Source organism: Triticum aestivum, chromosome 2A (assembly GCF_018294505.1).
Source record: "Triticum aestivum cultivar Chinese Spring chromosome 2A, IWGSC CS RefSeq v2.1, whole genome shotgun sequence".
NCBI classification, from domain to species: Eukaryota; Viridiplantae; Streptophyta; class Magnoliopsida; order Poales; family Poaceae; genus Triticum; species Triticum aestivum.
In genome coordinates this window covers 655557593-655569445 of record NC_057797.1, presented here as the reverse complement: position 1 = coordinate 655569445, position 11853 = coordinate 655557593, and the positions used below count along the sequence as shown (strand labels likewise).

Sequence of the window (11853 nt, the reverse complement as noted above, 5' to 3'; positions counted from 1 at the left end):
CAAAAAAAATCCCCGTTAGTTTTTATCCCGTTTGGACTCCGTTTGATATGGATTTTCTGTGAAACAAAAAACATGCAACAAACAGGAACTGGCACTGGGCACTGGATCAATATGTTAGTCCCAAAAATAGTATAAAAAGTTGCCAAAAGTATATGAAAGTTGTAGAATATTGGCATGGAACAATCAAAAATTATAGATACGATGGAGATGTGTCAGTAGGCCTGTGGGATCCTTCTAGGCGGAGCTCCCAGGGAACAGTGCTGATGACCAGCAAGAAGACGAGGAGCCTGCATGGGTTATCGAAGACCAACCAACTCCAAATCCAGATACGCTCGGGGCTACTTTTGGTGTAATACACGAGGGGTGGCTTCTCAGAGGGGAGCCCGACAGCAGGCTTGCCACGGGGGCTAGGAGGCCCACCAGGGATCTAGCAACATGAAGTAGCCCAGAGGATCAGATATGCAACTAGAGGCCATCTTGGTCCCCAAGTCAATATGACAGCGGCCAGATTGGATCTACCGCATTTAAAACCCTAGCCCCCATCACCTATATAAGGTGGGGGCTAAGGGGCTCCCATTACCATCTACATTCGTAGAACCATACTCTTGGTAGACTCATACTTCATCCCTAATTGTAACCCTCGCACGAGGTATCCCACCATGAATACAAACACAAAGTAGGACGTAGGGTATTACTCCTTCCTGGAGGCCCAAAGCTAGGTAAACTCTTCATGTGCCCTCCGATCTGGTACTTCTGGCCATGTTCGCTACCATACCGAGGGTACCGACGGGTTTATGCATTGTCAATGTATGGCCGTCGGTCTCTTGACTTGTCCTCATGGTTTGGGTTGTTAATGTGTTTTAGGTGTTGCACTTTGTCTTTTGTTGAGAGGTTGTCGTCAAGGGTCCCGTTGCGTTGTACACATGTTGGAGATTGTGGTTGTTCTATGTTGGTAGTGTTTGTTGGGCTGCATGTGCGGTTGTGGAGATTCGTACTTTGTGAGCAGTTTGGTCATTGTCTGATTATCGATGTTTGTTCTTTTTCCCTAAATTAACTGGATAATTCTCTTCTTCTTAATTAACCGACGATGCAAATCTTTTATATCCATTTTGAAAAAAATCATGTGAACCAAACACTAATGTTCACAAACTTACGTTTGTGAGTTCTTTGTTTCATGCATACATTCCTATTTTCTTCTTGCATTTTTCTATTTCCGTGTTTTATGAACGCCGCATTGAAAAGAAGTCGTAAATCAGAGATGCCCTAGAAAGCCAAATGCTCCGATAAACAAGTGCAGTCAACTTGTAGAGATGGTAACTTTTTCCGAAAGGAGTTGGAGATAGTACTCCCTCCATTTTTATTACTTCGCATATTAGCTTTGACCTAAACATTCACAACAAAATATATATATGGTATGAAAACATATTGAATGATGATTACAATGGCATTGACTTGGTATTGTGGATGTTAAATATTTTTTTATAAACTTGATCGATGTTTAGATAGTTTGACTCGAAACAAAACTAATATGGGAAGTACATAAAAACGGAGGGAGTAACACTATTATCTTAACTGAGTATATTTCGAATTCAAAAAGGAAATTAACAGAGTATACTTTTCCTCAAGATGTGTGCTAAGTATAAAATTACATTACTGTCAGTCAGGTCCTGCCCCCCACCGTCTAGAACCTGCAACGAATCCATCTCATGGTCAACTGCAATAAACACCGATGCATCGGCCGTAGCACTGTCACAGTAAACTAATCTGCGAGAGCTAACCATGGGCTAGCAGCAGTACTTCCGATCGATGTGCTTACCACGTTGTATAGTACTAGTATGAACAGCCACTCCGCAAATCACCTCTCGCAGGTTTGACCCCAAGACTGCTCCACGATCCGAAATTTCGGCGATGCCTCCAAGCATTTTTAAATGCATGCTTCAAGTCTTGTTCACCTGGTGATCGAAAACAAGTATTGTTGGCTCGGTCATGATGTTTGCAAGCTTTGGGGTCCTGATGCCGGTGCTGGGGGGATGACGGTTCTTATGTGTGGCCAAAACGCCCTCCTCGATCTGTCCCGTGAGACGTATCGGCGCCGGCCCCGCCGGATCACCGGCCTATTGTTGCCGCTGGAAGCAGGAGGCGCCGTCGACGTGCCGTTGACGCGTCTAGCGACCAGAGGAGCTGGTGGGCCGTCTGTAGAAGATTTGCAAAGGTGGTGGTCAGTCGATCAATGGCGATGTGTTTTAGATGGGGCATGGATATAGCTTGGACATAAAAGAAACAGAAATTGTACTTAGTAAAAACAATTTTTTTTTGAGCATCAGTACAGACATAAGCGTTTATATACACGCGCATACACTCATTCCTATGAACGTACACACGCATACCCTATTTCTATGAGCACCTCCGAGAGACATCCTGAAATAAATCCAGAAATAATGCGAGCACCAGGATTTAAACCCTGATGGGTTGGGGATACAACTGTCCACCTAACCATCTCAACCACAGCTTGGTTCGCTAGTAAAAACAATTTAAGAACATAGCCGCGTATGTAAATGAAGAAACGGAAGAAAACAAGAACGTAGAAGGCGGTGAGAAGAGAACCGATCGAGGCCACGCACCTTCTTCACGCGCAATGCTCCGCCGGCGGCGGCGGAACCGCTTGAGCACGCCACCCAGCGCCACGTCTAGCGCGTCTTCCATGCCGTCGCCGAGCCCGTCGGACGACGAACCGTACACCAGCCTGGGGATCATCTCCACGACGCGCTCCCGCATCCGCCGGACCCTCTGCTCGCTGAACCCCCGCAGAACGTCCAGCACGCTTACGTTGCCCACACGCAGCGCCTGCCGGTCCATGAACACCGACCACTCCCTCTCCTTCCCCCGCTCGCCAACAGGCAGGAACCACCGGTACTGGTCGTACGCCGTCCGCCGCCAGAACAGCACCGGCACGGCCCCGGCCACCATGCAGTCGAACAGGGACCGCCGCGTGTAGCTGTCCCCGCGCGGCTGCAGGCAGAACCTGGAATCGAGGAACAGCTTCATCACCGTCGTGGCATTGTCGTTGCACTTGGTGCCGCTGCAGTCCACGGAGCGGCAGTGCGCTCTCCCGGCGTCCTCGCACTCCTCCAACAGCACATCCCTGAAGTCGTCCTTGAACCCGGACCGCTGCGCGCCGGCGAACCCGAAGAGGTTGGTGCGGTTGAGAGACAGCACGTGCCGCTGCCACGCGCGCACGTCGGCGGCGGCACGCGGGTGGAAGCCAGTCGGGTACGGGACGCCGACGTCCAGGGGATCAAGCCGGTCGGCCTCGATGACGAGGCGGGTGACGTTGGCCATCCCGGGCCTGATCACGAAGTTGGTGCCCCACCCGTCGTCGTAGTACCGACGGAAGTCCCACGTGATGCGCCCCAGCGTGATGAAGTGATCCCACCCGCCGGATTTCTTGAAGGACGTCTGGTTCGTGAGCCACTGGAGGAGCCGTGTGCCGGCGCGGTCACGGTCGGCGACGGTGGCGTTGAGGCCCCACAGGTGGCTGCCGACGTCGAGGCCGGCGTAGAACGGCACGTAGAACGCGTCCGCGAGCGACGGGTCGATGGTGCGGCACCGGTGGGAGAGGAGGCGGCGGTGGATGGTGACCTCCAGAGGGAACTGGTCGGTGTTGTACCAGCTGGGCATCGACGCGTTGGGCACGATGGCGGAGAAGCCCGGCACCGTGGCGGCCGGCCGGCCCAAGCCGCCGTTGGTCAGATACGGGCAGAACGAGTACCACGGACAGAGGCGCTCGCAGTGCGTGACCAGGTCATGGTTGAACTCCAGCGGGAGGTCGTAGACGTAGATGATCCCGGCCTCGCACGCGCCGGGCTCAACCTCGCCGTTAGCCCAGGTGCGGTTGCAGCGTACCGGGGGCGGGAGGAACCGCGTGGTCGGGAATCTGTGGAGGTTCTTGAAGAGCATGAGCTGGACCGCTAGGAAAGCGACGGCCAGCACGGCGATTCGCAGCAGCGCCGACGCCGCGGACGGCGTGGCTGTATTGGCCGGCGATCCCGGCGGCGAGGGGGACGTTGGTGACTCCGGCATTGGGAGCACGCCAAGGAAGTGGGAGGGGGCACTGGTGCATGCGAGAGCTGGACTGTAACTAGGAGATCCAAGGTATCGGCTCTAACCTGAGGAAGACGCAAAAAAGGGGTAGGATTGGTGGAGCGGTGGAGGCAGGAATAGGTGCTGCGTAGCAGTGGATCCAAAGCAACGTATCTTACCAGGCTATGCAAATGGTACGAAGAAGGAAGAGACAGAATGAGGAAGCCGGCAAGAGGCTTTTGGCGATCCATTATAGTAGGAGCATTTCGTACCACAAAGCCTTGCTTGTACATATATATTTTGATTCTTTCTTTAGAAGAAAGGACTACTAGTACTTCTCTTCATCGCGTACGATCCGGGACTACCACGCCATCGGCTACATCAATCGTCCGGACATGCACATCACGCTGCACCCGGACGTATCCGTGAGATCCAGGACCAGTGGAAGATGTGCAGCGTCGATGCTCACACGTGCAGGGCGTATCACGCCATCGACTCCATGGCGCTTAGTAGGTTGCATCGTTTTGGGGTATTTGCAAAGGACGTGACTAACAAACAGTCGACTGTACGCTAAGGATCAGATTCACACGAATCCACACCATCGTAAACCTGGTCTTTTGCTTCATTACCTGCCAGCATGCGATGCCATTTCCAGCGCAGGTTTGCATGCATACGGTCGCTCTCACCAGTACTAGTTATAAACAGGACAATATTGCTGACGTCAGCCAAGATTCCTCTCAAATTCAGATTTCAAAATGTTTTGTAGCTCAGACCGTTGATCCGATTGAAAAATTGTTTTCACGTAAAAAAATTGTCACGACGAGATCTTCGAAACTAGATCCCATGTTGGTATGTTCCAATGATTTTTTTTGTCAAAAGTTACCATGCATATGCATAAGCTACATAAGTTATCAATCTATTCACACCGGACTTATCAGACATCAAATTAAACTGGAAGTTTTCGGCAACGTTTCAATGACTTCTATAGGTCGAATGTTATCACTTGATTCTGTAAAGAGTTACCCAAGTTACCCATATTGTTCATATGTTTTTTTATAGGCAACATTACATCGGTTGTTTGAACTATCATGAACAATTATCAATTCGAATACTAGATATTACCGCAACCACCCACGTAACAACATCACTACTGTAGTGTTTTTGCTACTACCTAGCAAGCTGGGTAACCTGCGTCATGCCATGGCGATAATTTAGCATAATCAATCTGTTAACTATGTAACATTCTTCCTAAACCTAGAGATATGATCACATATGCATGTCACCACAAAATCACAAGGGTAGAGTTAAGCATGCTGACATACTATAAGTTATCAGGCCGAAGCAGTGTGAGTTATGAGGCCAAAGCAGTATGAATTATCAGGTAGAACCAATTTAACTTACCATGCTGGAAAAAAAGAATGAGTTGAACAAGCTAAGAGAGTGTGAGTTAAACATTCTGGCACTATATAAGTTATCAAGTTGCATAAAGCTCTCTCATGTTGAATGTAAAAATAAAGTGTTGAAAGAAGATCAAATTAAACTGTACACACGGTATAATTTATCAGGCTAAAACAATATGAATTATCAGGTAGTATACCATGCCGAAAAACATGGATTCAATTAACCAAGCTAACAAAAAAATGGTTGTTAACATGCTGAAATACTTGAAGTTATCAGGCTCTAGTTGCCTATGTCATCAAGATGAAGTAAAACATGAGTGTTGAAAGCGGTCCGATTTAAACATTGTAACACATCACAAGTTATCACGCTGACATTTTGTATTTATCAGGCTCAAGTTACATAAGTTATTTGGTTGAGGTAAAATTATAAGTGTTGAAAGCGGTTAGAGTTATACATGCTGACACAATGTAATTTATCAAGCTAAATCAATATGAATTATCAGGTGGAAACAAAATTGGAGTTGCCACACTAAAAAACAAAATGAGTTAAATAGGGAAATAAAAGTGATTGTTATCATGACACCCTAGGAGTAATCAAGTGGAAGTAAAAACATGAGTGTTGAAAAGTAGTTCAAGTTAATCATTCGTACACATCGCAACTTATCAGGCTGACATATTATAACTATCAGCCTCAAGTTACATAAGTTATCAGATTGAAAGTAAAAAAAAATTAAGTGTTGAAAGCGGAACAAGTTAAATTGCTACACTCAGTATAATATATCAGGCCAAAAACGTATGAATTATCATGCTAAAAAGTATGAATTATCAGGTAGAAATTGTTTAGGGTACCATTCTGAAAAAAATGAATTAACCAAGCTAACAAAATTGGTTGTTATCATGCCCACATACTTGAACTTATCAGGATGATACCGAGTATATTATAAGTTATCATGCTCAAGCTGCATAAGTCATCAAGATGAAGTAAAAAAATATGATTGCTGAAAAAAGCAGTCCGGGTTAACCATTCTGACACATCACGACCTATCATGCTGACATATTATAATTTATCAGCATCAAGTTGCATAAGTTATTAGGTTGAACGTAAAGTTAAAGTGTTCGAAGCAGATCAAGTTAAACTACTACACATGGTATAATTATCAGGCCAAAAACCTATAAATTATCAGGTAGAAACAATTGAATTACCATGCTGAAAAATAAAATGAGTTAAAACATGCTATCAAAGTGAGTGTTATTATGCTGACACAGTAGAAAGCTACCAGACTAACATCGAATAAGTTATCGGGCTCAAGCTGAGTTGAAACAAATTCGAGTTAAAAAATATGAATTGTCAAGATAAACAGTTTAGATGCCATGTTGAAAAAAGAGCCAAACAGGCTAACACATTACAAACAAAATCATACAGATTTTGCTAAGCAAAGTGATGCGAAGTTCAGTACATGTTGAGTGTTATCACGCTGGCACACTGGAAGCCCCCAGGCTAAACATAGTATAAGTTAATAGGCTAAAACATTACCACAAAATCAGGCAACAAAGAACAACACAGCTGGTCCAAAAAGAAACCTCATATAATCATTTTCCCCAACCTCACTCCATACCCCTAATTTCCAATAACACAAAACAAAAGTATCATACGACAACAGGGAATATAAATATAAATGGTGTTTGTTAATCATAATCAGTGGAGGTCGTAAATCCTACACTTTTAATGGATCATGGACACTTGTACATCGTCCATCTTGCAAAAAAAAAACACTACCAAACAGTGGGATGCCTCTTCTTCCTAAACAAACTAAACAAAACAATGATCACAACCAAGTTATTGCGTCGTGTCGTCAATTTCCGATTTATACGGTTTGTCGAGTAAGTCAAGGCGGTTGTCAAAGGAACAACCCCCCTATTTTTTTTGTTGAAACGATTTGAGCTTTTGGCACAGCCACATCCATGTGAGGTGAAAAAATCAGCAAAGGAGAAGTGATTGCCAAGTAGTCATGCTCACTTCATCATTTCAGGAAGCATTTGTGGTGCACAAAATGCCCTTGCAGAAAGGATCAAGTCTCACTGGTGACAAAAACCTGAGAGAGAGGTCAAGGATGGAGACGTGGGTGTTGAGCATGCTGCTGATGCCCTCCTTCAGAGAACAGCTTCTCCTCCGCCCACCACTACTACGCCTGGAAATGGAGCACCACCCACACATGCAATTGTAGCATGAATTATCAGGTAGAAACAATTAAATTACCATGTTGAAAAAAAGGCTAACAAAATGTGAGTTGTCGTGCAGACACACTATAAGTTATCACTTACATACTATAAGTTATTAGGCCCAAGTAACATAAGTTATCGGGTTGAAGTAAAATAAAAGTGTTGAAAGCGGTTCGAGTTGAACCTGCTGAAACAGTATAATTTACCAGGCTGTATGGATTATCAAGTAGAAGCAATTTAAGTTACCATACTAAAAATAGAATGAGTTAAACATGCTAAGAAAGTGAATGTTATCATGCTGACATGCTAAAAAATATTATCAGGATCAAGTTGCATAAGTTATCAGGTTGAAAGTGGTTCGAATCAAACATGCTGACATGTTATAACTTATCAGGCTAAATCAGTATGGATTATGAGGTAGAAACAACGTTTAAGTCACCATATTAAACACAGAATGAGTTAAACAGGTCAACAAAGCAAATATCCCCATACTGACACACTAAAAGTTATCAGGCTGACATAGCATAGGTTATCTGGCTCAAGTTGTATAAGCTATCAAGTTGAAGTAAAATATGAGTGTTGAAGCAGTCGAGTTAAACATGCTGACACACCATAAGTTATCAGGCCGAAGCAATATAACTTATCAAGAAAAACAGTTTGAGCTACCATGTCGTAAATAAATGAGTTAAACAGGCTAACATAACATGAGTTATACACTCACCACCGCTGGTCCCTTGCGCTTCTTTTCTGATTCATCCATGTTTGCAACAACCATCAATTTCCTTTGTTTGGCCATTGGGATCTGGAAATGCATGGTACATGATTGTGATCTAGTCGAAATTGATGTATGTGCCAATGAAAGAGAAATAGAGTGACTCATCATATTATATGAGAGTTACCAAAAAATGTTTGTACAACTACAAAGAAATAGTTAAACAAATCAGATTGTGAAGCAAGCTTGCTTCATCTTCATCTCTTTCAGAACCTAGTGCATTGGGCATGCACTGAGCCACACAAAAAAATCTACACCTAAGAAACATTATTTTTGCAAACACACATGATCTTCAACACTGCTAAAAAATATATCATAGCACACAAGATGCCCCGTTGACCGTGGTCACTGCTAAACCATGTTGATAAACACACCGGTGCCATGGTGGAAACTATAAACCTAAAACAAGATGGTAACTATTTTTGTGTGTCGCTACACTACCAAATACCAAGCACTGGATACATCATACACACTAATCCCACAAAATAAATCACTTTCTTCAAAGGACCGGGTTTCTCTTCTTCCTCAACAAACTAAGGAAAATAGGAAGACACAGTGGATGACAAGCAAGCTATTGCTACATATGGTGGACATCACTATAACTGATTAAAATTTTCTGTTTGTGTATGTCGCTGATTAGCTCAAAGGCATGTATGAAACATCCTCTATTTTCTGATGTAACAGACTGAGGCTTCAACAGTCACAACCACACAACGTGAAGCAACAAAGAAAGTGATAATTAGGTAGTCATGAACACTGGTCATTTCAACAAGCATGTTCAGTGCACATATGTTCTTGCAAAAAAAGATGGATTGAGACTCACTAGTGACCAACATCAAAGAGAGGTCGAGGAAGGGGTCATAGAGAGCAGCTATTCGATGTCATTTCTGCCCATCATCCCCGCGCCTGACAATGGAGAGCCGCACACGCACACACGGCTCCCTGTTGATACTCGTGCTTCACCGCAACACCTCCCCCACGCTGAAGAATTGAGACGAACACCACACACGCACCTGAGAGGCTCGCCTGGGAGCAGCAGGTCGGGGAGGAAGCGGGCGACGACAGAGGCGTTGTGGATGTACGAGTCGGGCTCCGTTGAAGGGCGCGCCGGAGGTTCGAGGAGAAGGTGCCTCCGTCGTGGGTGTTGAGGGCTGCGGGAATGATAAATCCCGATGACTACATGCACCACCTGCCCATGCAGAAAAACATCGCCCCTGTCGATGTCCCATGGGTTCGCTCATGCCGTTGAAGAACGGGAGGCACTACAGCTTCTGATGGCTGCTCCATCATCACCACCACCCGACCATGGTGAGGTCAACCTCCTCCATTTCCTTCATAGTGTGGATGGAAGATCTTGGGGAGCTGGAGAAGGTGGATTCGTCGCGGGAAGGAAGTGGATCTAGCATGGGGGAAGGGGAGACTGGTGGGGAGAAGGGAGAGATATGGTGGAGAAAGGGATAGATGCGGTGGAGAAGGTGGCCGCAGGATGCGGATCCGACGGTGCGTGAGGTGTTCGTACCTGTCGCAGATTTCCAGTCGGCAGGAATTTAGCTTTGTCGATTTGCAAATGTGGCTGAGTTGTGTCCCGTTGAGTGAATACAAGCAAAAAAACCATGTTTTGGACATAGTTTTGTAGTCTGCAGGGCATCACTGAGCAGTTTCATACGTGATGTTTGGTTGACAATTGGTCTGGGTTATGGTTGTTCATGTGCAAAACATGACGTTTGATTATGCATGGTCTATGTTGTAGTCATGTCCTCACTAGTGGTGATTTTACCACACATTACACTACATGTGCAGTACCAAATAAACATTGTTTGAGTCTTATCTAGTAAACAAATGGTGGTTCATTTCTAACTACTAAAATTACATTCCGGTGTGGCGTGTGACTTGGCGAACGCGAAGCAGCGGACGGCGTTGTGCCACTCGTATCACACATGTTGCCTCGCTACCGGTTCCTCCTCGGACACGTTGAGCCTTGAGCCCTAGGGGCCGCCGCCACCGCTGCCTCCGAGGTAGTGGAGGATGCGACCTAGCGCCTTGGTGATCAAGGCCGCGGATCGCCCTTGACGAACTGCCCGCTGCGGTTGCTGCAACGCAAGCCCATCAATACGGGCATAGTGGTTGTGCTCCGTCTCCTCCACGGGCGCCCGATCTGAACAACGTTGTTTCGTGGCGGGACGACGGCTCCTTCTTGACACGGCGTCTGATCTGGACGCCGCCGAGATTGCGCACGGGAGGGGGGAGCTCCTCCTTCACCCCCCGGGGAGGGGACACCTGCTCTCGCTTCACGCGATAGTGCGGCGGCTCCTCCTTGACCACCGCACGTGGGAGCAGGCCCATCTATCATGAGCTCCATCTGGTGGATGAATTCCTCGTCCGTCAAAGCGGCCTCCGCGAGGAGGCGCGACTGCTGCTCCTATGGCGACGCCTGGTCCTCCTCGTCGCCGGAGAGATGACGATCTCCTCTAGGGCTAGAGCAAAAGCTCGTAGCTCGTGAGCTTAATGAGCGTTCGATAGTTCGGCTCGTTAACTTCCTTATCGAAGGAGCCGCCGCCATGGATGCCGAGTGTCAGTATTAAAACTGACGGATCTCAGGTAGGGGGTCCCGAGCTGTGGATCTAGGGATGATGGTGAACAGGAGACAAATGGGCACGATATTTTAGCCAGGTTCGGGCCCTCTCGAAGAGGTAAAATCGTACGCCCTGCTTGATTATATCGATGATGGAGTATCGAGTATAGGTTGATCTACCTCAAGATCGTATGTTATGTCCTAAACCCTAAGGCTAGTGCTTGTGCTTGTGTCTCTATGGACTAAACCCACAGTTTATATAGGCATCGGGGATATCTAGGGTTACACATGGTCGGTTACCTACTAGGGATGTACACGACGACAACTGAAGTAGTCCTTGAAGTTCACGCCAAGTCTTCGGCAGTGTCCGTCTTGATCATGTTTGAGTTTGAGGCTTCTGGAGTCCTTCCTTGCGAGATCGGCGGGCCATAAGCTCGGACCATGGACCGTGGGCCAACTAGGTTGTAACCCCTTAGTCCAGGACACCGTCAGTAGCCCCTGAACTTGTCTTTGAAGCCAGGGATAGGAATCTTCCTCGGACTAATGTCTTCGACTTGGAGTCTTCGGCTTGACAGGCGAGTTCCTCTTATTAGTCTCAACTCAGCCTCCAGGCTCGTAACATATCTTTGGTCCCCACTCATCGGGAGGATGCGGTCCTCCCAGCCCGAGTACTTTCCTGGTGACCTAGTCGTGACTCCCACCATGTGTGGTCCTTTTATTTAAAATAATCCTGTCTTGATCGTTGAGCCACCTTGGGAACTGGCCGCTTTATGGCTAGGTGTCGAAGTGTCGCCCCTCGCTTTATTTAA

At 46.5% G+C, this 11853-nt stretch overlaps 1 protein-coding gene across 1 annotated transcript; it reads right to left on the bottom strand.

The window, feature by feature from the left end:
- Window positions 1-1563: 1563 nt before the first annotated feature.
- LOC123185813 (xyloglucan galactosyltransferase XLT2) lies at window positions 1564-4306 on the bottom strand. The gene is made up of 2 exons (XM_044597640.1): window positions 2622-4306; window positions 1564-2193 (listed from the first exon to the last, which is right to left on the bottom strand). Exons 1-2 carry the CDS (start codon window positions 4078-4080, stop codon window positions 1985-1987), a joined length of 1668 nt encoding a protein of 555 aa, XP_044453575.1. The 5' UTR covers window positions 4081-4306; the 3' UTR covers window positions 1564-1984.
- Window positions 4307-11853: the final 7547 nt, after the last annotated feature.